Here is a 26,332-nt window from a genome sequence, read left to right on the forward strand (position 1 = left end):
ACCAAAGACTTGTTGCTTAAAGAATGCTAACTTAAAACCAGACTAATGTTTGCTAACTGGTCTTTGTTCTAACATGTTTTACATGCTGTGTCAGTTTGAAAGCAAATGGCCCTCCAAGACTCATATGATTGAATATTTGGTCCCCAGTTGGTGGAACTATTTGGGAAGGAATTAGATGTGTCTTTATTGGAGAAGGCATGTCACTGGGGATGGGTTTTCAGGTTTTAAAAGGGTTATTCCATTCCAAGGTGGTTTTCTCTGCCTCAGGATTATAGACTGAGATGTGAGATCTCAGCTCTTCCTGCCACCATGCATTTGTTTCACTGTCATGGGCTCTAATCCTCTTAAACCTAATGCCCAATTAAATGCTTTCTTTTATAAGTTGCCTTGGTGAAGACATTTTAAACAGCAATAGAAAGTAGCTAATACTAATACTGGTCATTATTCTCCCCCTACTTTATGAGAGAAATGGATGGCAACTTACCATATTTTTGTGTCAAATTGTATGATCACAGTAACGTCAGAAGTTGTCATAGTAGTATTTAAATGTCTCAGACTATAAACTCTGGTGAACACCAAAAAATACACAAAAATTTAAGACTTTTTTTTTTCTCCAAGCACTTGAAAGAATAGAGAGAAAAGAAACAAGATAGAAAAAAAGAGCTTTCACTTGATTTGAATATTAGACTCAGGGACAATGGAGTAATATGTAATTAATATCATCTCGAGTAGAATGTTATCAGTGGTCATTTCATGAATTTGCTTTTCCATGCTGACTGCTTTCAGAGATCACTTAAGTGACTATTCTTACATAGTAGTTTCTGTACACTCGATCATGCTGCTGGACAAAATAACATACAAAATTAGCATAGCACTCAACATAGTGATTATGGTGGATCTTAGGGGAAGAACAGGTGCTAAAAAGTACACTCACAAGCTTTGACAAATGGCAGAGGTTATCACTTTTGAGAAGTGTTTCTTAGTGTTCCTATTGTTGGGATAATAGCCATGACCATCTTGGGGAGAAGATTATTTTAGTTTGCAGTCCCACATCACAGTCCATCACTGAAGGAAATCGAGAAGAACTTGAGAGAGGAACTTGAAGGCAGAAATTCTAGCAAAGACCATGGAAGAATGCTGTATACTGCTCTGATATAGATTGCTCAGCCTGCTTTCTTGTACAACTCAGGACTATGAACATAGGCATGATACCACTCCCTCTTTCGCTTGCTTTAGGATGGACCCATCCACGTTAGTGAGTACTTAAGAAAATGCTCCATAGATTTGCCCACAGGCAAACTCTCTCTCTCTCTCTCTCTCTCTCTCTCTCTCTCTCTCTCTCTCTCTCTCTCTCTCTCTCTCCAAATTTAGAGAATTTGATCTTGGTAAATCATATCCCATCAATGATTAGAATGGGTTCTGTGTTAAAAAACATGACTTATAACTAAGGCAGAGCTGTGAAGTCAATTTCTAAAGACTGACTTTCAAGAGGGCTAATTTTCTTAAATACAATAACTAAATTATAATAGCCATAAAAAACTATAACCCATAGACACTTAACTGATGTTTGTCAACATCTGAATGACTTTCTTCTCTGGCAAAGCAGGGATACAACCCTGAATAGCTTCTGGATGCCATTTGCCCTCCTGCAGCGGCAGTAGCTCCAAGAGAACCACTGCCAAAGGCCCCATAGCATCCGCGCTGGAAGAAATGGCAGCATTATTCTAAAGCTTATTCCACTGCAAGGCTTCCAAAGCCTTTGGAAAAGGGGAGGACGTGGCTAGATAGGGGCCACTTGTTGCCTTTTCCCACGGCCTTCTTCTGTGCTTGATAATAAAACATTTAAAAATAAGGTAATGTAACTGACAGTTGAAAGAAAATACTTGTGTGTGTGTGTGAATGAGAGAAAAAGGAGAGGTTCAAAAGAGAGTTAAAAAAGAGGAGATCTTTTCTTTAAATAAAACATATTTAAGCTCATTTTTCATGAGTCTGATCTAAAAATACTCAACAATTTCATTGTGTTAATGTTCCTGGGATGAATATAGAAAGTGGGTGAGCTTTCTACATTGAAAGTGGAAGTCAAAAATGGGATGCACCAAGAGCCATAGTGCAGGATTGGGGAGGGGATGAAACAGACCAAAAACAAACAAACAATGCTTCACTCTGAAAGGCAGCTGGAATGGAAAATATGCATGTTTGTCACCCCTGGACACTATGGTGTTAACGGCTGCTATTAGCTTCTGTGTATTGAAAGACACCCTGGGTTTCTTTCATGTTCTGTAGATTTTGTAAGCAGAGATACCAGCCAACTGCATGGATTCCTGTTTATCATTTCAAGGATCTTTTATATCGTATATTTTATAACTATCTCGAGGGGAGATTATGCATTTTTGTTGCCCATTGCAAATGAGGCAAAGTTCCTTAACTCAGAGTTGCCTTCTCACAACTTAATTCTCTGCCTGTGCAAATGTGACCTGCCCCTTTTCATGTTTTCCTATGGGTTTGGGGTAAACAACCTGTACACACATGAGGTGCATCAGTTCCCTCTGACATGACTAATGGAGTGCCCTGTCTCTGACCCATAGGTACGTCTTCTAGTACCCATGAGTCTTCAGCATGCTAACTTATTACATCATCAGGAGGGAAAACTCTCAGATCCTCAAACTTGGCCATATTCATCTATATAAAATCTGGTTTGCAGAATGAGAAATGGGGTCTTCAGATGCCTGGGGAAGGTTATAAAGCAGCTGAGGGATTAGAAGATAAACTGTCTAAAAGAGGTAAATGAGACCGTCTTTGAGCTAAGGCCATATCTCATGGAGTCTCGATGAAGTAAACTACATTATTCAGCAAATAATAAAAATAGAAATATGTACTTGGGGGAAGCAGAGATATTGAACTCCAGGGAACGTAAAGTTGAACAAAACTCAGAACACTCTATACTAACGACAGAAGTGGTAATTAACTCACTGTGGTAGCTTGCTGTTTACAGGGCAATTTCATACCCAGTATTTTGTTCGTGTCTTATGAAACTCCTTTGAGATAGGCTTCTTTATTTCCTTAATTACACAGCAGAGGAGTTTAAGAAGGTTATATCACTTGCCAAAACCCAAAACTACTGGCTGGAAAACAAACAGTGCAGATAGGTCCAAGGAAATTAAATGAACTCCAAAATGAAAGCAGTTTTTGTCAATAGGTTTACAGTATTTTGCCACAAACTATTCCCTTAATTTTAAGAATCATCCAGTTCAGTCCTGCGCCTCTGTAACCCTTATTTCTCTTACATGAAGAAGATTAAAATTCTTAGATGTGCCCTCTGCTTTAGTTATGAACGCCTTTTTTGATTTCATTCTGCAAAGGGGCTCATATGTATTCTCCCCACTCCTTCTTTTCCACTCATTTCACTGCACCTACTACACCAAAATAATTAAATAAGATCCTCCAATCTCCTCAAATTCCCAATGTTTTAATATCTGGACACATCATGGTAATCCTTAGACCTTATCATTTGTCTTTTAATTTTTGCTTACTTTTGTGTATTTGGGACAGAGACATAATGTATTGCTCTGACTGGCCTAGATTTCATCTGGAGACCAAGATGGCCTTATTCCTGTGGTGATCCTTCTGTCTCAGTCTTTCGAGTGCCACAATTACAGGTGTGTACTGGCGTGTTCAAATAGACCCAGCCTTATGGAATACTTTTGTCTTTTGATTGTGAAATAATGGTCCACTCACCCATTTCCAGCTTTATTTCCAGTTATTCATGGGTCTCTCCTAAAACTAGTACTGGCTAGTTTCATTTCAACTCAACACAAGCTAAAGTCATCTGACAGGAAGGAATCTCAATTAAGAAAATGCCTCCATAAGATAGAGTTGTAGGCAAGTCTGTAGGGCATTTTCTTAATTAGGAAGTAATTGGGTAGGGTCCAGCCCATTGTGGGCAATACCATCCCTGGGTTGGGGGCTCTTGGGTTCTATAAGAAAACAGGCTGAGCACGTAATAAAGAACAAGTCCATAAACAACACCCTTCTATGGCCTCTGCATCAACTCCTTCTTCCATTTGAATTCTTGTTCTGATTTCCTTTGGTAAGGAACAGTAATATGGTAGTATAAGCCACACAAACTCGTTTGCTCCCCAAGTTGCTTTGGTCATGGTGTTTCATCAGGGCAATAGACACTCTCACGAAGACACCCACCCTCTAGTTCTTTCACTCACAGTGTTCCCTGCTGTTTCTGCCCCTTCCTTCTCTTCTTTCCAGTGGGCTTCTCTAGGCCATATCATATATGCCCTTGACTTGATAACCACTAACTATACCACGGCACACCACTCTATGTCCCTGAATTTGAATTATTTCTTGCGTTTCAAACCTTTATGCCAAAGTATTTAATTTATACATCAGCATGAAACCCTATAGAATCCTATAGCTAAATTGTTCAAGATCAAAATATTCTATTTTCTCTTCAAATTTGTCATTTCTTGTACTCCAGTCCAGTGTTAGATGAATCACATTAACTTAGGTATGCAAATCCAAATTCCTCCTCTCTCTTCATCTCAAATTTAATTGGAGAGTACGTTTGCTCATTTTCCTCCAGAAGCTCTCCTTTCTGTTTCAATGTCTTAACCTTCACATAACTCTGTATTTCTAATGGTCGCTCTTTCTTCAAGTACATTGTAAATATATATATATATATGTATATATATATATATTTCAATATAAAATGTAATATTATCTCGCCATCCCCAAAATTAGTATTCTTAGGGTCTTTCATTGATAATATATGTCCTTTAACGAAAAGTACTCATGAGTCACATTTGTGATTATTGCTGAGTTCCTCACATCTACGCTTGGGACTTACCTGCACAGCCATGCACACAGAAGTGTGCTAGACAATGATAGCCTACACACCCACTAGAACTTCAGGTTCATCCCTGGTGAACAACTCTTTTTCATTCTTATTTTTCTGTTCTGAAAACTGTATAGACTCCGTTTCTGTAACCTCTTTGCATTATTGCCAATTAAAATTAAAATCCAGTTGCCTTTTACCTTCTACCCATATGAAACTGAGTAAAAATCTGAGTCTTTAATATACAGCATTCAAATGATTGATTTATAATGTACTATAACATTTGTCTCTCTGCATAGTCTTCAGGCTTTTAAAATAAAAGTATTATAGTATTCAGTATATTACCAGATACAAAAACAAGGTCTAAGAAGAAAATACACACATGCATGGTGCGTGCAATATGATTGAAGGAAGAAAATTAAGTTCTTCTACTTATGTTTGATTTTTTTCTTGTTTTACTCCCTGAGATAATGAATAAGGTAGAAACCAAAGCAATGTCCAGTGAATATAACAATGTTTAAAATACAACAGTATTGAGGATGAAGCATATCATTAAGATACATAAGCCCATGACTTTAGACAACAGTAGGTTATCTGAAAGGAGTCTCAGGGAGGGTCCAGCACTGATGCTGTACCAGAAGCCAGAGGCCTTGCACTTGACCAATAGTATATAACGAACATTTACAAGTAAAGCCGAGTGAACAAAAGGGTCTACTGTGAGGCACATCACGGCTTCCAGTGTCTCTAAGACAAATGAAGAGGGGGTTGACGAGGCAGGAAAGATGCAGGAGCAATGTAGTCTTCTTGTTTGTTTGGTTTGTGTGACAGTTTGAATGAAACTGGCCCCCATAAGCTCATAGGGAATGTCACTATTAGGAGCTGTGGCTTTGTGGGTGTAGGTGTGGCCTTGCTGAAGGAAGTGTGTACCTGTGGGGTAGGCTTGCAGTTTCCTATGCTTAGGAATATTGTCCAGTGTCTCAGATTATTTCCTGTTGTCTGCAAGACATAGGACTTTCAGACTGAAGCCACCACCGTGTCTGCCTACATGTTGCCGTGCTCCTGTCATGATAATGGACTGATCCACTGAACTGTGAGTGAGTCTCCCCAGAGTTCCTTTAAAAAGAGTTGCTGTGGTCATGGAGTCACTTCACAGCAATAGAAACCCTAACTAAGTCAGTTTGTTTTGTTTTTAATTAACATCTCCAAGGTTTTCGTTTTGGGGGGACATTACTAGGGTGAGGGGCTGATACTGAGGGACTGGGAAGTAAGTGGAATTGAGATGCATTATGTAAAATTCCCAAAGTATCAGTACAAAAATATGTTAAAGGAGAAAAAAAGATACACAAACCTTAGGAATATTTTTGTTCAAATTGGTTGCACTATTATAAGTAGCAGAATGATTATTACTTCAAGAATGGAGTTATTACTTTGTTTTTTTCTCTTTTATTTTCTTTTTTATTGATTTTTTTTGACATTTTATTTTATTTTTTTATCACTTTTTTTTATTTATTTATTAAAGATTTCTGCCTTCTCCCTGCCACCACCTCCCATTTCCCTCCCCCTCCCCCAACAAGTTCCCCTCCCTCATCATCTCTAAGAGTAATCCGGGTTCCCTGCCCTGTGGGAAGTCCAAGGATTTTTTTTTGCTATACTTTTTCTCTGCTCTCCTCCCTTCCTCTCCCTTCCCCTTCAACCCTCTCCCATGGTCCCCATGCTCCCAATTTACTCAGAAAATCTTGTCTTTTTCTACTTCCCATGTTGATTAAATCCATGTATGTCATTGTCTAGGTTCTCTGGGATTATGAATTACAGGCTGGTTTTCTTAATGTCTAAAAGCCACTTATAAGTGAATACATATAATATTTGTCTTTCTGGGTCTGGGTTACCTCACTCAATATGATATTTTCTGCCTAAACGTTTCAAGATGTCATTTTTTTCTGCTGTGTAGTACTTCATTGTGTAAATGAACCACGTTTTTTATGAATGGTGAAAAGGAAATTTGAAGCAATCAACTTATGGAATTCTCTAAGCTAAATAGTAAGCTGTTTTAACCCTCTTGATTCAGCTCTACAATAAGCAGTAAGTTGTATTTTACTCCTCTGGTACTAGTGATAGCAATGAATTTTACCATGAAAGTTCGTACACGGGGAACAGGAATGAGTGTCCTCTTCCTCAGGCTGGAAGTGCAATGGAGTTGTTTGAGTAACTTGGGCCACAGACACTTATGTCTGTCCCTGCCAGTGAGACACAGTCTTAGAGATAGCAACCAATTCCTAAACTTTTTCCCATTTCTTCTTCCAATTTCAATGATAACAACTTCATCACACATTTGAATACAAAATTGAACCAAATTCATGTTAGGTCAGATTTTTAAAAATATAATAGGATATATTTTACGTAGTTATCTAAAACCAAAACCAAAAAGTCTATAACAGAATTTGTTGTGTGGAGCGGCGGGCTGCGTCCCGCCACCCAGCTAGCTTTATACCCAAAATAATTACACAGAAACTGTATTCTTTTAAACACTGCCTGGCCCATTAGTTCCAGCCTCTTATTGGCTAGCTCTTACATATTGATCTAACCCATTTCTAATATTCTGTGTAGCACGACGAGCTGGCTTACCAGGAAAGATCTTAACCTGCGTCTGTCTGGAGTACAAGAATCATGACTGCCTGACTCGGCTTCTTTCTCCCAGCATTCTGTTCTGTTTACTCCACCCACCTAAGGGTTGGCCTATCAAATGGGCCTAGGCAGTTTCTTTATTAATTAACCAAAGAAAGCAACAGATTAGAAAGAAATCACTCCCACATCAGAATTAGAACTAGTAAAACAGTTTATGCTATATTTTCTTTTGTACCTCATTTCTATTTCCTGTAGTCAACATAAATAAACATATTTGTTACCAAAAGTATAAAATTTAACATGAAGTTTCATAGCTTCTATTTTGTTTATTGATTCTAGCTGTATAAAAGTTCATGAATTGTATAGACCTTTAGTCTGGTTAATTTTATTGTGTGGTATTTTCATTTATTTGCAATGCTTTATATAATAAAGTTATCAGAAATAAATTTTTAAATTATTAATGTAATGGGAAGAGGGAAGAAAAGCACTGTCTTGTCAACATACTGAAATAATATGAGCATTTTAATTAAAACAGATAGTGACTCATTTTTACAAATATTCCAGAGAAGTCATACATCAATATTAGTCTGTTGGAACACAAATTTAAATAAATTGATTTGTGACAGCCTAAAAATGTTAAATAAATTAATGCTAAAAATTCATCAAAATTACATGTCTATTGGTCCTAAAATAATAGGAAAATACATTATCACTTTCTTTTACTACTGCAAGATTTAAGTACAGAAGAATGAAGGTAGCAAATACACAAAAGACAAGCAGACAAGCAAGCAGGAAATTGAGTCTGAAGCGTTTATCAAACAGAGCCAAAGATGAGACAAAAGACATTATGCTGCCAACATACATTCCAAAAATACAGTCTGGGTCAGGGCCAGGAGCTGGCAAGTCCATTGATGTGAATCAGAAGAAATAAGGTCAGAAATGAAAGATGCATCTAAACTAGGTGCTCAAATGCAAATTTCAGGCCAATAGTGAGAGTGAAGTCAAAACCCTGTAGGTAACCCAAGACAGTGTGTTCAAAAGGTTCAAGTCATCTGAAATTAGATGACCTCAGTCACCAGCTCCACGATGCCGATCATAACAAGGACATCGACTGTGAAGCACCTGGCATAGTTCCTCACACTGAAGCCCCAGAATCTGCGTGGTCCTAGGAAAGCAAAGCACACACTTCGGCACTAGGACTCCAATCCAGCTTTATCTGAAACAAAATTATGTGTTCTCAGACAGTATGCTGGCTGGCACCGTGCCATTTATCCTTTCGACTTGCATAAAGAGAGTAATTACCAGTGAGTGCCTTGTCCTCCCAAAATAGAGCTGATCCAACACAGGGCACAAGACAGAAGGAAAAGTAAATCTCAGCATGATAAATTAGAAAAAGGACTAGCATGTGATCTAATTTGTTTAGCAATGAAATAAAAACATACACAGCTGGGGAACACGTATGCGCATGCACACACGCGCAGGCACACACACATACACACTAGTGCATGAGTGTGTGCATATACACATACACTGTCAGACTTCTTTCCTTTGTTCCTTATCTCATCTTGTATGAACAAAGCATATAACATATAGAAAAGGCACAATTAGGTTTCCCGTTAGAGGAGGGGTTTCTGAAGGAGAAGAATACATCACTTAAAATGAGAAAAAGATGTCTTTAGTAGAGTGTGCCTCATGGTTTTCTTCTTGTTGATTTCCTTTCATGTCATATTTTGTGTAACCCCTATCCCCCTTCCCTTCATCTTCCTTCTCCCTCTATTCTTGCCTTACATCTCCTTTCTTCTCCATTATTTTTTCTTTGTGTGTGCCTTGGGGGACTAAACCGAGGGCCTCAAACATGCTAATGAGCATCGTATCATCCTACCCCTAACCCTCCATGTGTATAATCAAGGAATAGTAAGAGATACTTGGTGACAACCATGAATGAGTGTGAGTGTAAGTATTGAACTATACATCTTCATTAGACAGAGAAACACCGACATTCACAAATGACCGTCCCAGGGTCCTGCTATGGGGGACCCTGTGCACGTTGGTAAAAGAAGGATTCATTTTAAATTGTTCTCATCTCCCACCCCCTTGCTTGTCTCTCAACCATTCTCTAGTTCTTTCTGCAAACCTCCCTTTGGTTTCCATGAACTAGGCTTAAGAAGACCATTTTTATGTTTCCATGGGGGAAGACACTTTTGGCCCCTCTTCTACTTCCCCCTTGACCTACATGTATCTCACCATGTCAAGACCTTTTATTAAAAACAAAAACAAAACAAACAAACAAAACAAAAATCCTTTTATTTAAGAAAAAAGACTTTCCTGGTTCCACCTTAATCCCAATCAGCCTGAAGCGATGGAAGAAATGCGGTCCCAGATCCCAGGGAAATGGAGTGAACAGGTTGCTGTGAGAAATGGATAGAGCAATTGGGAGCTAGAATTTTTTCCCCTAATCTTGCAAAACTAGACTTTCCCCAAGATATTATCAATGGTTCTCTGCGATGATTCATGTTCATGAAATAAGGAGTGAGTTGCTGAAGAGTAAAAGAAGATGATGCTCAGTGTAGGAATACCTCACCTACCCTAGCGAGTACCTGATGTGGGAGTGATTTCTTTCTAATCTGTTGCTTTCATTGGTTAATTAATAATGAAACTGCCTAGGCCCATTTGATAGGCCAACCCCTAGGTGGGTGGAGTAAACAGAACAGAATGCTGGGAGAAAGAAGTTAAGTCAGGCAGTCGCCACGATTTTCCCACTCCAGACAGACGCAGGTTAAGATCTTTCCTGGTAAGCCAGCTTGTGGTGCTACACAGAATACTAGAAATGGGTTAGATCAATATGTAAGAGCTCGCCAATAAGAGGCTAGAACTAATAGGCGAGGCAGTGTTTAAAAGAATACAGTTTCCGTGTAATTATTTTGGGTATAAAGCTGGCCATTCGGGCGGCCGGGTGCCGGGGACGCAGCCTGCAGCTCCTATCACAACAAGTACCTGTCATGCTAACTCCCTGTGTCCTGTAAAACCACTCAAATCTCTTGAGTCATTCAGAATGGAGATTTGGGAAGAGAAGATCTCTCTCATTTTCCTTACGACTGGCCTTGCATAAGGCTGTTTCCTCACAAGTGACATACACTAACCTCAGATTCTAGTAACATTAGAGCCCTCTGCTGAGTGGCTGCACACCCACCCCACTGTCCTGCATGTAAAATAAAATAGGGAAAAAGGTGTAGATGATAACGGCCAGTAATGCATTTTAGATTGCTCTATTTTTTTACAATTTTATTTATAAGACATATAGACAAGATACTACTGTTTTAATCCTGTCATTTACCATCCTGACGATCCAAACCAGCTGCTTTGCTGCAAAGATTTATTCCTCAGGGAAGATAATTTACTTTCCATTCGTGATTATTATAGCTTTAATGAGGTAATACTTATAATGAGTTTACAGTAGGGCAGTAAATATCAATTATTTATGATGATCAATGCTTTATTAAGCTTCACAATAAAAAATATTCTGAGGTTAAAGACTATGGTTTTTTCACTGAAAATGATGAAAACTTTATACTTTATGTTACATTATGTGATGATTAATTTTGTCAACTTGATTATGTTGAAAGTCATGTAGACTGGGATTCAGGATAGAAGAAAGGAGGGAAATGAGAGTGCTTGCTTTCTCTTGGCAGTCACTTGGGCTGATCTATCTGTCTATCTATCTGTCTGTCTATCTATCTGTCCGTCTATCTATCTATTATCTATCTATATATCTATCTATCATCTATCTATCTGTCTATTATCTATCTATCTATTATCTATCTATCTATCTATCTATCTATCTATCTATCTATCTATCTATCTATCTATCTATCTTTTATCTATCACACAAACACACACACATGTTTCTTCTATCAGTCTTCTATTGTCTATCTATATCTTTCTTTTTCTCTCATTCTCCCACCACCTTCCTGGCTGTCATGGTGTTACTATAAAATTGAACCAAAATAAACAATGTATTCATGTTTAAATATTTGTGAAAGCAACAAATGTCTTGCACCATTACCAAGGTTCTACCTTTAGACAGTGGGCAGGTACCTGCAGGGCAGATTCTTATTTTAGTAGACCTTCAAACTGTCCTTTTATTTGCTGTCAGTTAAAACTTTATGGTGCAAGTTGACTAGACCCAGAAGCATTCCTGTCCATCACTTGGATCTGCATGGACTTAAACTGAGCATGCTCAGGAAGGATCAACCTGTACTTTTAAGTTCTTTGAATAAAACCCCCACGTTCCATTTGTTTGAGGAAGGCATTGCTTAGGAAATGGCTCACATATCATTCTTGGCTACTTTAGGTAACAAATTTTTCCCACTATTTTATGTCTTGACTATGCTTATTTTGCCTTTGTAGGTTCACTAATATAGGAATGAATTACATTCAGTTGCAATAGTCCTAAGAAGATGGAGTTAATGCTATCAACTGTTAGTTTGGGGGCAGGGTATATACATTAGCTAATAGAGTGCTTTCTTCCCATACAGAAATTTTTGGATTCCATCACCGGTATATTTTGAAATGGTCATAGTAGCACAGCTTTGTAATCCCAGAATTCAGGAGGTAATGGACAGAGGATCATAAGTTCAGTTTTATTCTTGGCTATATCTGGAATTTGAGGGCAGCCTGGGATACATGAGACCTTTTCTCAAAAAAAAAAAAAAATGTGAAGGTTTGTTTGTAAAGCTGAAGGTTTCCCCACCGAATCAATCTGAATGCCTTTCACCAATAGAATAAATTATATCCTGAATCTGAATATTAGGCATCTCAGTCTTCAACTCACCATAATTTTGCATGGGTCTGCATTGCCAGCTACTATAAACAGTATGAAATTTATAAATATTTGGAAATGTTCTTTCCATAAGACAGTACCTATTAAAAATAGCTCACATACAGTAGAACATACTTGCAAACAAAAGCCTAATTCAAAATGACAACTTGAAGATACTGAACCATTTGAAAACATCATGTCTCACGTATTCAGAAGATGTCCCACTCATGACAAAATGTGGAGTCTCTTAACCCTTGCTGTGCCCTGAAACCACAGCAGGCAGCACATACCAAGCAATAATGAGATCAGCTCAATCCTCTACCCAGCAGGAGCGAGAGCAGTCTGTCTTGTAACAACAATTCCAAAGGTTTTATATAAAGCATGGAGACAGAAATTAGACTACCCTCCCACATCTCAATGAAAATGCTTCCCATGGAGTGACTCAGCCTGCAAACAGGAGCCTGGTCACAGCATGCTACAGGCAGTCACAGCAGGCTCGACATTAGCTGCCTTCCGCTTGCATGGGGACGGCATAGAAGGAAGGCAGCCAATAGCATTGGAGAGATCTACCTTGTGAAGGGGCTCTAGACTCATAGCAGCAAAAGAGGACACTGACTCTTCATGCTCCCAAATGTGGTGTTTTTCTACTTGATTACCAGCATTAAATTCAAAGGGCCACGACTGCATATTTGCTCTATGTTAATATAGAAATTGTAAACAGTATCAGCAGTAACAATTTTCCAGGCATTTTTGCTTACTTCTCTAATATAGCTTATCCAATTTGATACTTGTAATTATGAATAATTCTCTTATTTTCATCATTTTATTGTTAATAGGTACAACATTAGTATACAGAGATATTAGGAAAGTTATCCAATATCAGGCACAGGATTAGGATTTCAACACACACATTCATGTGTACTGGCTGTCTTACAATGAATGCTACCCCAGGTTCTTCCTATCCATCCTTTGTTCATTTTGAAAACAGCCAAGAGGTCTATAGAACCATCATAGTTACAGGCTCTATTGTAGCAATGTGCAGAGATTCCCCAATAAAGTAAGAAATGAGATGATCTTTACAATATTCTCTGGGTTTAATTTTGATTTAGTTTTGTTATGGGAATGATTTTGGGGAATCATTCAGTATTCTCAAGTATCCTATAGCTTATACTCTAGTCCCTCAAAGCACACAGAATACTTATTTTACATTTGACATGCATAGTCTTAGCGTGTTATGAATTTAACTACAATCAACAACTTATGTAAAAATGACTCAGTAATGCATTTTAAACAACAATACGCTGTTGAAAGATTAAAAAAATTAACTATCCAAAAAGTTAGTTCAATATGCTACTTCTCTGACAGACTGTGGAGGAGTGTTCATTCCTAACGTTAAATTGAAGACTCTGATCTCTAACTGTCTAATAAGATTACGGCATGTAGTTGTCACATGCTGGGCATGCTTGTTGTCACTATGGACCGTGGCAATTTATTATAAAAGAATGCTTTCTAATCTTGATACACTTTGCTTCTTAATTATCAGGGAAACTTCTGAAAGAATAAATACCATTTCTCTTATTATCTTGATGATTTGAGAAAGAACAGTAAATTTGATGATCATACTCTCAGCTAGTGTTTTGCAGATTTTATAATTAACCATCAAATTGTCATCTCCTAAAATTCTTTTACATAAACTCTTTCTGTGCATACATAATGAAGCATCTTAAACTACCTTACTGTGCTTGAGCTATCTTGGTCTATAATTTAAGGAAGAACTAATTAAGCATATTAGTTTAAATTCTTCGTGTCTTCTCTTTAAAACTTACTGTTGAGATTAGGTACTACTGTGGAATATAATGCTGATTTAGGATGTCCCTCTCTATGCTGTGAATATGCTTTATTACTATTGGTTAATAAAGAAGCAGGATTTTTTATCTCATATAATATCCCACCATTCCGATGGCAGGGAAGAATATAGAGAGGTGGGAAATTCAAGCAAAGATGGGGAGAAAGATGTGGATTCAGAGAGACAGCAGCCACCGTCGAAGGAGTAAGATTCCAGAGCATTACCAGTAAAACATGGAGCACTTGGAGATCATAGATTAATAGAAATCAGTAAATTTATATGTAGAGCTAGCTACCCAGTAAGAAGCCGGAGCCAACTACTAGTTTGTAATTAATATTAAGCCTCAGAATGGTTATTTGGGAATTAGCAGACAGGAGAGAAAGTTCAGTTACACAATGTATCCAAAATCTTCTCTCTTAATCCTGTGGATATGTTCACAGGAAAAGAAAAGGAGAAAAACAATACCAAAAATAAAATAACTCTTTCTTTTTGGATCCTTCCTTTTATTTCTTTTACTAGTAATGTTTCCCAGGCTTAGTTTTGTATCTGATGTCCCAGTTTCTTTCAAAGTTGATACATGATTTAATTTAGATCTTAGGTTTTTTTTTAATTTTCATGTTTTTAAAAGGCAGTTTTAAGTTGACCTACTTGTGAATATAAAAGATATGCCTGCATCTGTCCACAAGACAAACAGGAGGTATGATCTGTTCTTGTAATGATTCATACCTTGTTAACAAAAATGTCAAATTAGATCATCTTCAAAATGAATACTTACACTCAGCATATTTCTGAAGCTGGGAAAATTCCGAGGGACTGAGATGGGCCCATTTTTCCTGGTTTGTCATGATGTAGGAGAAGAACACCTCACACACCAGAGGAAGGATTCCTTATCCAGGTGTTGGGCAGAGCTCTGTGCTTTAAAGAGTCTACACAGTGTGTTTCATGATGAAATAGTTCAGACTTTCAGAACATCCAGTCCGCCCACGTGAAACTCCTGGGGATGTTTGTAGTTTTAATACTGTCTTAAAATTCTGTAAAAAGAAAAACACAAAGATAAAAAGGTTAACAATATTGAACAAAGGAAATGATAGTGAGAAAATTGTCCTAACTAATTCATTGTTTTCTTTTATTTTGTATATTTTCAGTCTTGCCTCTTTGTTCTTTAATGGTATTCCATGTTCTTTCTCTAATAACAAATCACAGAAATAAATGAAACAAAGAGTACAAAATGTGAAGAACATTTTGCTTAATCAAAATATGCTGACAAAAGTAGATTTGTGTTCCATTTTATAAACTCCACATTCCAAGGATAGACAAGAACATCATTTTTTTTATGATTTGAACTCATCATTTTCAAAATCTCTAAGTAGTACCAAACCCAAAATCCAGACCCAACTTATTAAAGGAATTGGAAATAATATACAATTTGTTAATGTACTAGATTTCTAATTGTGTTCTTGAATGATAGTTAGCACTAAAACACACACACACACATATATCATCATTCAAGTCAATTAGGGGTCTTATATAATTGCTATATTACAATTAAATTTTAGAAAACTTTTAGTCTTATAATCTTTAAAATTTCCAATAAATGTGCCAAATCAAAGTAATACCAAATGTGTGAAAGACTTCCTTAATGAGAGTAGATGACTCTACTGTGAATCACGTTTTAAAATAAATCCCCAAGTTGTCAGAGGCTTAGATTCACTGGCAAATTCATAAAGACAAAAAGTGAACTCCATCTGGCTTCAGTGTTTTATTAGAGACTGTGATCAATGGCTCAGTACTCAAACAGGCTGGCATTGGAAGTTTCATAAAAACAGAAGCTTGGGAAGAATGACTTTGTCTCTAAAATTTGCATATTGAAAGATTTATGGAAACAGGTACAACCTGTTAAAGCCACAATACCTCAAGCATGACTGTGAAGAAAAGAAAGAAACCTAAAGCAAACAAAGAGTCAATGTTCAATTTTTGATATCTTTTTCTTTTTGAAAAACAGTAGCTTGTTCATTGGAGAGAAAAACAGAGTGATTGGGATGTGTTAACCAACGGCCAAGCTATTTGAAATCCGTCAGGACACACGCAATGGATACACCTTGTCTCCATCTATTTCCATTTGCTGGTTTCATCATCCACACTGTTTTCACTCTGACTCTTTGCTGCTCTCCAGCTCCAAGAACTTCGGTGATATGGTGCACTCTGTCCTCCTCACCCAGAGGAGACAGATAATTCAGTCCTATTTGCCTCATCACATGCTCTTCCCCAGCGTTTTAAATGTTGAGTGCAGTGGGTGAAGGACAGGGTAAAAATGGCTATAACCAAGTCATTACTGAAGTAGTTAGACCCATGTTCCTGTCAAAGCCTGATTCTCCAGCGTTCTTGTTTCTTCCACATGCTAGTGATGTCCCTTCATTAAAGAATTAAATGTAAAAACATACTAAGACTATCACACATATGTACAATTAATATACATTAATGATTTTTTTTTAAAAATCACAGATAAAATGAGCAAACAAGTTTCTGATCTCTATAATATCTAAATCTCTTGTGATGATGGTAGTTCATTAATTAATTCTAAAAAGGTTTGTTGAATCTCTGTTAGCCAACATGGTAGTCAATGGAGACACAGCCAAGAGTCAAACATGGAGAACACAGGAATAATGCTGACACTGAAATTAAATCAGCTGTCAAGGAGACTGCACAAATCACATGGTGTGTGGCACAGCATGCAGTCTTCCCATTTCAGGCCTGTGAGACAGGCTTTGATAGTGCCTTTGACTTTTGTTAAGTGAGACTGTTGGCAGGGAATGATTGGCATCACGGGACTGCAACACCATCTCCACCTGTAGCCCCTCTACTCTCTGTCTTCCTGAACATCCTTAGTAACAGAACTCCACCAAAGGTAATCCATTGAAATGACAGGTATCCGAAATTAAGGCTCGGAATGAAATTTAAGATTTATATTGAGGCATGCAGGAAAGTTCTATTGAACTGAAATGTGTGTAAGTGTCCTGTCGAGCCTTTTTATTTGTTCATCCTATCAGGTGACATGTTTGATGTATGCTGAAGATTTTCTTGTTCTATGGAGGCAAATGTTTAGAGTGGAAGCTGTGTGCTCAATAAATTAATCTGGGATATAAAAATAACAAACAGCAGAACAAATTCAAACCATTGTTCTATGAATAACGTTTTATTAGAACAGAGACATGTTCAATAGAGAAACTAGCAAGAGGCCTATTTTTTCTATGAAGAACTATAATGTTTACTATTAAAAAAAAAACACTGCAACAAACAATTGAAGACTAAACCAGAATCCCTGAAAACACCACTAACCTTATATTTTAAAAAAAGAAAAGAAGCCGGGCAGTGGTGGTGCATGCCTTTAAACCCAGGACTCGGGAGGCAGAGACAGGCAGATATCTGTGAGTCTGAGGCTAGCCTGATCTACAAGAGCTAGTTCCAGCACAGGCTCTAAAGCTACAGAGAAATCCTGTCTCAAAAAAACCACACACACACACACACACACACACACACACACACATGCAAATCTATCATTATCTTCACACAATTCACTGTGAAATTGCTTCTAATTAGATCTTTAGGTTTTCTCCTTTTCTACCACAATTTCCAAATTCCCTGTTGTTCTTAGATATTAATGAACTGAAAGGTTTCCAGTTTGACAAACTGCTAAAATGGTAACTAATCAGTTATAAAGTCTAATAACTTATAAGACCCAATACAATTCATGCTGATCTCTATTCTGTTATAAGAAGCAAAATATTAAATAATGTAAGTTCAATATTTGGTGGCAAAACAGTGTATTCAAACAAATACTGTGCGAATGTGCAATTTCAGACCGAATGACTAGCATGGCCATGCTGAGCAGATACTGCAAGCATCTCAGCTTCCGGCTTACTTGAAGCTTTAGTTTCTTAGTTTTAATTAGTGGGGTGCAGGCAGAAAAATGATGTTCGTTTAAAACTTGTAACTAGGTGAGCTAACACATCAGACCTATGAAAAGATAAATGTAGCCTGTATAATATTAAATCCAGAACCACGGCTACGCTTCATGCCGCAGAAGGTGTTGAAAATAACACAGCACTTTCTCACAGTCGCTGCCTCTTCACAAACGGTTAGAGAGAATGTGACGATATTCAATTGGGAATCCCCATGGTGTGTTCGCAGATTTCCGTTCCCCTGCAGACGGCTTTCTTTAGGCACATGAAATGAGTGCCAGGAGGGAACCACTGTTCTGGCTTTGGGAAAGCAGTCTAATTCTGGCTTTCTCATCTCGTCAACAGATGTGCCACTTTGCTTAGTTAGTGGCAGGAAATAATTACTTTGGAAGCGCTGAAGAAAGCTACTTGGCCCATTGTACCTAGGCTGAACAACATTCTCCATTTTAAGGGAAGGACTCAGTGCTCTCATGAGAAAAAAAAATATGTGGTAATATCTGGAAAAGAGGATTTGCAGTTTGGTCAGCCGATTCTATGGACATCACATATCACGACTCTAATCACTGAATGAGAATTGGTGGATATTAAGACTCCCTGGGGAATTTAGGAAGAACATGTGCATACAAATTTAAAGGGTTTTGAGGACAAAAGATACTTCCAGGATATCAAGAGCCATAAACTCCTTAACTGAAGAGAAATGAAAGGAAAACAATAGAAACGAGTAAAGATGGGAGAGTAGATCATTGTTCTAGGAGGACACATGAAAACCGTCAAGTCACGTAGAGCATCAATGCTATAATTTACAAGTCTTAATTCATTAGGCTAGGAGAAGCATACATTTGAAACTTGATAACAGGTAGGCACTATGCTAAACACTGAGAAGGCCACAAGATGCTAATTATCTATGACACTTGAACTCTGAGATTTCTTTAGGTGAATGACCTAAACTGAATAAACCCACTGTCTTAATAAATAATTAGAAACTATAAAACTACATTTTAAAAAGCAGACAATAATATTCCATATGGGAGCAAAAAAACATGGTTTGATTTATTTTGGAAAATTCATAAAGCAAAAAAGAAGAATTATTTAACCTAAATTATAAAGGTTAGCAATTATTCAAAAAACCTATCACATGCTAGAGTCGGTGGAGATGAAGATGCTTCAATAGAGTAAATGCTTCCTTAAGATAGGGTTGGAAGGCATTTTCTTAATTAGTCATTAAGGTAGGAAGGCCCAGTTCACTGGGATAGGTGCCATCCCTTGGCTGATGGTCCTGGATTCTAAAGGAAAACAGGCAGAATAAGCCATGAAGAGCAAGCCAGGAAACAAGCCAGTAAGCAGCACCCCTCCCCATGGTCTTTGCATAAGCTCCTGCCTCAAGACTGCTGCCCTGACTTCCTTCAATAGTGAAGAGCGATGTAGAAATGTAAAAATAACCCTCCAAGTTGCTTTTGGTCATGGTGTTTTATCACAGTAATAATAACCCTATTTTCAGAAATTTTAAGTTATTTCTAAAGAAGTGACAATATCAGACTCTGGTGACAAAACTACCAGACTATAGGAGTTAGATTTGAATAACAGTAAAAGCTTGATATTGAAGATATCATTAAAGATTGTATGATGTGCTATAAGTAAGCTATCTAACTATGTGAGTGAGATGTATGTGGAGGACCAAAAATGTGAGCCTATTCCACCTTATCTGAAAGAGTTTGAGGTTGCTCAAAGTTGTTGACAATGACTTTGACTACACATCCTGACCTAGAATGTGGTTACTTGATGGTTTGGATATTTAGATGGCCCATAAATGCATACCCTCTCTACCCTAATTAAAGGTCAGAGAATTCAAGCATACTTCTGCTACTTCTTTTGAATTAGGAGGTTTGGCCTAGGGAGTGGCTGCCTTCAGGATAATTGATCTAGAGTGGGCTCACTGCCTAAACAACAAGATGCTTTTCCCTAGAGTTATGTCTCAAGCTTGATGTCTCTAAGTATTGAAGTTGCAGTTGTCCTTTGTATCATGTTAAAGCAGTCATTCCTTTGCCTTACCTCTCCATTTGGTATTGGGCTATAAAAGTGCATGGAAAAATAAGCACAGGCAAACTCATAACTCAGGATGAAGGAGACCGAGTGACCCCCCATTACTATCCTGTGTCTCTGCAATTCATTCTTATCTTTGATCTTATTATCTAACATTTCTAAACCTTATGCCCCTACCCTGGAATGTATAAACCTGCCACAGCAAGAAGCCTGGTAGTATTCAAGGTGATTCCCAACAGATTCACACACACACACACACACACACACACACACACACACACACACCTTTCACCATGAAGATCCATGACATCTTCACAACAAGAAGACCCATGACATTCACATCATGAATGTCTGTTTTTTAAATATTTTGCTTATTTGTCCCATGTGTGTGCGTGTGTGTGTGCACATGAATTTATACACATGTGTGACATGGCATATGTGTAGAAGTCAGAAGGCAATAGATCGTAATCAGATCTATCTCTCTACCACATGTGTTTCAGAAACCCTATAGGGGACTTCTTACCCTATAGAATTGTAAGAAAAATGAATTTCTGTTAATTTTAAATGACTGATCTTTAGAGACCCTATTATAGCTCTCTACAATGGCAGTAAGAGCCATGACTTCGAGAAAGAATGTATGCCCCTCGCAATAACCTAGCCATGCTGGAAGCAGAGTGATGAATGCTGGACTTCATCTTGCTGTGTTAGCAGTCTCCTTCATTCCATCACACGGATCAAATCTAACCATAATTCAGGGGGCAAAGACCAAGCTTTGGTTTAGTCTTAACATAGAACAAGCTCTTGTAGTGCAGAGCAAGATGAGAAAGGAAAGCAGGGTTATTAAAGTTGCAAATAAGAAATATTCAACTCCCCTTATGCAAGAGTTTAGTATCAAATAGATGGATCTGGATAAACTTGTTAAGAATGAGTTACCACAGGTATAAAGACAGTGGTTAAAAAGGCCTCCCACAACACAGCCTGCCTCGCACCTAACCAACAACGAAGGCCTCCCACAACACAGACCGCCACACTTCTAACCAATTGCTAGAAGAGTATGGTATCAAAAAGGAGAAACCAAAAAAAAAAAAGAAAGCACCTTCCAAAGAGAGGGCAGAAGCCACTTTTCCCCCAAACTGCTGCTCATTTAAATAAAATGCTGTTTGAAGAGTCCAGTTGACCTCAGCAATAATAATTTGTTTGACACTAGGCAAGTCAGACAGCAAAAGGTTGCATTAATGGAGCTGAGTTTAATCTGAAGACTGCAAATGTCAACAACCCTTACTTAAGAGAGAAATCCAAGGCTTGGAGAATTCAAATTCAGCTAAGGCTTCTATTGACTTATTTATTAATATAATTACTTTGATAAAAATTATCAAAATAAAATTTTTAAAATTATTTTAAGTTTATTAATTGTCAACCTTAAATGTTAGGAGAGAGCTGAAGTCACTAGTTTGTCAAAGTCACTAAGAAACAAGAGGATTCGTTTTAGAAAGCTATTCGGCGATGAAAATAATCCTAAGGATGGGTACGGGCTCATTATACAGATTTTGTTTTTAGGAAATAAGAGTTTCTAGGTGATTATTCCTGTATTCTCAGCAACGTGTCCTAGTAATCAGCAGAGTATTCAGTTATGAAGTTATAAGAGGGGGGGAAGTAACAGGAAAACATGAAAATAAATACACAAAAAGATGAGGAAGTAGTATCAATGAAGTAATTTAGTAAAGATGCTTGGCAAAATTAAAAGCCAATTGCCTATCATGATTGATTCATTTCAAACTGTAACAGTCATACAAGTTTTAAATGATAAATTTCCACCCCAAAATTTGTACCTGACAAATAATCATACTATTTCCATTTTTAATCAGGTCGACCTACACTGCCATTCAGATTCTGTACCATGGTCTCCTCATGCCTAAAGTGAATCACTTAGCCTACTTTAGCCTCAGGAAAGGAGGGGGACAGACTCCCATCTCACAGAGGTGTTAGCTCTTAATGGTATTATACATGTCAATATGACAAATCGGTTCTCAATCAAGGCAATTATTTTATTGCTTTTATGTATGTCAGGTACAGGATGTAGCATTGAATTTGGACATATTTACAGGATGTATCCTGGGGGTAAAAGACTGAAAATCTGCAAACCTTTTAAAAGATTATGTGGGTGGCTTAATAAAAGATCCATAATTGAGTTATTCTGGGAGTCTGCTGGCAGAAAAAAAGTCTAAAAGAAAAACAGCAAGGGAAATCTGCAGATATGCTGAAGGAAAACATAAACGTTGCGTTGTATACAGTTTTGAAGTCAGAGTTTTGAATTTGGATGGTTATTGTGTTTTCTGTTTAAAATTTCTCTTTAAATAAACCTTAAATTTTCATGCATATCACTTTCAACTTGAGGCACACATTTTAGAATAGATACGGACAGTCTGGGCGAACATGAGGAATCTGTATAATTGTAGACTATTTTTCAACACAAAATCCTAAGTGTAAAGTGGTCTGCCAGACTCTACGTTCCCGGAACTAAAATAGGCCCCCTACAACAGCAGACCTTGCTGAAGGGAAGTTTCTCCAGGAGTCCCAGACTAGGGACAGAAAACTGAAGATCTGTTGCCAAAGTGGGAATGTGGATCCCAGGAAAACGCTCCTCATGTTCTGACAGCTTATTTCACAGACAAACTGGCATATGCATATTTCCTGGCTGGGATTTCATTTTTTTTTTCAGCAGAATTATAATACTGCTAAAGGAAAGACAGAATTTAAGAACATTTTCCTTCCGAGGTACAGTCAGACTATAAACACATCCAGTTTTTATTAGTTTCTCTTTTCTCATTTCTTTTAAAGTACAGAAACACTGGCAAACTTATGGACCCAAGGAAGTGACCACGAGCAGAATGGGCACAATATTATCCTTTATGTCGGTGGTCTTCTGGATTCCGATTATACCTGTTCAAAGAATGGAGACACTGACTCTGTGCATCCCCCAACCTCCAGAACAGCCAGTGAGAAGTGATAGAAATGACTTCCTTGTCTAATATGCAAATGTCCAAGCTCAGTCTTCCTGTCTTGGTCTCTTACTTTTAGGAACTAGCCAGCCAACACTAAGAAAGCTCACACCAGCTCTGTGAAGAGATGGAGCTGAGGACAGAGACTCAAACATGGGATAGAATGTACACATTTAACCTGTCTTTTTTCCCCCAGGATTTTACTTCACAGTTGTGGATCCTTATAAAAACAGGAAAAAGAGAACAGAAAACAGGAATTTGACATAACACACTGTTTAGGAAAAAAAAAAGTTCTAAACCTAGAAATACAAGTCTATTTCACTGCCTCTTTTAGAAAATAAAACTTTACAAATATAAACACAAGCTTAGCTATAGAAAAGGGAACTGAAAGAAAAAAAGGACAGCTCTTCCTGTCACCCTCAGGTCGGAGACACTGCAGTTCAATGGCTTCTCCTCTGTCTGACCTGAGGTTTCACAACAGAAGCAGGCATATCTTAGAACAGAGTCACTGAAAGTCAATGGCTTTACCGAAGCAGCATTCTGTGATGAGCTAATGAAAGCAGAAACACTGAAGAGAAGTGTCCAGGTATTAATCCCATTCCCATGTCCAGAAGAATCTAGGATGCAATATCTATCCAACTCAGATTTTATGCTGAATATACATGCACTTTTATTTTATTATACAAATTTGGTTATACATCTTAGTTCTATTAATTAATAAAGAATAAATTAAGTACCAAGCATTTTCTGGAAATTGATTACTACTGGCAATGAAATAATATCTTTCAAATCTTTAATTGCTTGAAAAATAACATACTCTAAGGTTTTGTTTTGTTTTCTTTTTTCTTTTTTGGTTTTTTTCGAGACAGGGTTTCTCTGTAGCTTTGGAGCCTGTCCTGGAACTAACTCTTGTGGACCAGGCTGGCCTGGAAATCACAGAGATCTGCCTACCTCTGCCTTCCAAGTTCTGGGACTATCAGTGTGCGCCACCACCACCCAGCTCATGCTCTAAGGTTGACTCTAAGGTTGACTCGACATATAGACTCACTGCCTGAGGAGAGACAGCACTGAAGAAACTGGGAATATGTGACGCATGTTCGGAGATGAAAGAAACATTGATAGTAAATTCATAGTATAAAAATAGAGGTGCAGTCAATACAGCATAAACACATGGGTGAGAGTAATACAAATTTCATGAATTTGGACTGGATATAGTCTTATGTTTTTCCTAAAATGTCACTGATTTGAATATGCCACACACATCCCGCTTCACACACACACACACACACACACACACACACACACAGCTGTGTAGCAATGCTATGCCGCTTTCTCCAGTGCTACAAGCAGTGAATATAAATCTTTCCTTCCACTGCGTATTTAAACACCAGGTTTTCCATAACCCAACAATGATACACTGATGTTTCAGCCATCAAGTGATACATTTTTTTTTTTTTTTTTTTTTTTTTAGAAACTAGCTTGAGAATCTTTTGGATTGTAGTCATCACTGTTCAAAAAATTTTTAAATTGTAGCTGAGATAAAAATAGCATTATATTACAAATTCTATTTTAAAAAAGTCTCTGCTCCTTTGCCATGGCATTTCACCACATCCTTAGCACACGTCTTGGCAGCTTTAGTAATAATTCTCTTTACTCCATTGTTCACACTGTATTCCAGTTACCTTTTTAACTGTGTATGTGTGTGTGTGGTGTATGTGTGTGCATTGCACTTATACAACAGCGCTGGTATGGACATCAGAGAACAGTTTGTGGGAGTCATTTCTATTCTCACCATGTAGGTCCAGAACCAAACTCAGGTAGGACATCAGAACTGACATCTTTCCCACTGTACCATTCCATTGGTCCTGAGTTACTTCTACCAGTAAATCAGTATGTGTGATTCCTGTATCTAACTTCCTCTACCGGTTCTTGATTACCAATGGAATAGCATCAAATCTGCAGTTATTAGGGTAAGCATAGGATATTTTAGTAAGGTAACTCTGGAACTGAATTTGGCCTGATACTATTCCTTTACTGTGTAATGCTTTTGCATCTGATTTTCAACTTTGGTGGACAGACTATAACGAGTAAGGCTCTCAACCTGGCAGTGGTGGTACAGGCCTTTAATGTTAACCCCAGCACTCAGGAGGCAAAAGCAGGCAGGTTTCTGAGTTGGAGGGTAGACTGGACTACAGAGTTAGTTTCAGGACAGCAGAAGCTACACAAAGAAACCCTGTATTAACCCTCCACTGTGCAAAAAAAGAAAGAAGAGTATCTAAGGCCTAAGTGTCTGCCAGCAGCCCCATGTCCATTAGAAGAGAAGGGTAGAATAAGTACCAGATCAATAGGCTGTAAGGAACTCTGATACTAATGGGATCAAAGGCAATGCCCTGATAAGGCCTGACTGAAAAATACTCATAGATTCTTCTGGCTCCTGCTTAGGATGCTTTGAACATTGACAATAAAACTGGGATCCAAACTGAGTATAATTCTTCACCTTAAAAAAGAATAAGTGGCTGATAATTTTCCTCTCATCAAAATATTTTGACATCCAGGGAAGCTCCTTAAGTCAGATGATAAACAATACAAAATAGCCTCAGAAGTCCTTGAAGCTGACTTAGATTCGCTATGCTCCTCCCTCCCAGGGTAAGCAATACACACTTTCAGGCAAGCCAGGCTGCAAAGAAGACACAGAGACAGGACCCATTTTCTGGAAGAAGCAGAATCAGTTGATCTTCCTAGGAGAGATTTAGAACAACGGAGTCATGAAAAGGACTCTCTTGGACCTGCTGACTGTCTGCGGGCTCTGCAGTGTGCTTCAGGGTCCCAGATTTTGTGTGCTCCCACCCCTGCTGGTATGGGCTCTGGTGATGCAGCTGTCTTTGAGTCATTTCTGCTCCTGTAACCCTCACGCATATTCCTGTAAAGAACATCCCAAAAAAACTTACTAGTTCTCCTGCTTGGGCTTCAGTAGTAACCATGCTTTTGCCTGTTCAGGGCTGTCTGCCTGTGGTGAGTAGACATACATGCTTTGTCACCCCAAGAAAAGACTAGTAATGCAACAGCTGCACAGAAGCAAGTGGTGCTTTCACTACCGATGCAGTCATTCTTAAGCTCCAGGAAGGAGTTGGTCTGAAGAGGGTAAAGACCTAACCGGTTAACAAAATTGGTCAGCTACATGTTAATGACCTACAGAAAGAT

The 26,332-nt window shown here is 38.0% G+C and overlaps 1 protein-coding gene across 10 annotated transcripts in view; it reads right to left on the bottom strand.

Moving 5' to 3' along the window:
- The window catches only part of Dgkb (diacylglycerol kinase beta), a 592,477-nt gene that overhangs the window by 499,485 nt on the left and 66,660 nt on the right, over nt 1-26,332 (bottom strand). For 9 of the 10 annotated variants that reach the window (XM_057782585.1, XM_057782593.1, XM_057782590.1 and 6 more), the window contains exon 2: nt 14,909-15,164. The exons of the other annotated variant lie outside the window; for it this stretch is intronic. In XM_057782585.1, the coding sequence (XP_057638568.1) occupies nt 14,909-14,978 (70 nt within the window). In that variant the 5' untranslated portion in view covers nt 14,979-15,164. The remainder of the gene's footprint in view (nt 1-14,908; nt 15,165-26,332) is intronic. 10 annotated transcript variants of the gene reach the window in all.

This window comes from Chionomys nivalis, chromosome 10 (assembly GCF_950005125.1).
Source record: "Chionomys nivalis chromosome 10, mChiNiv1.1, whole genome shotgun sequence".
NCBI lineage: Eukaryota > Metazoa > Chordata > Mammalia > Rodentia > Cricetidae > Chionomys > Chionomys nivalis.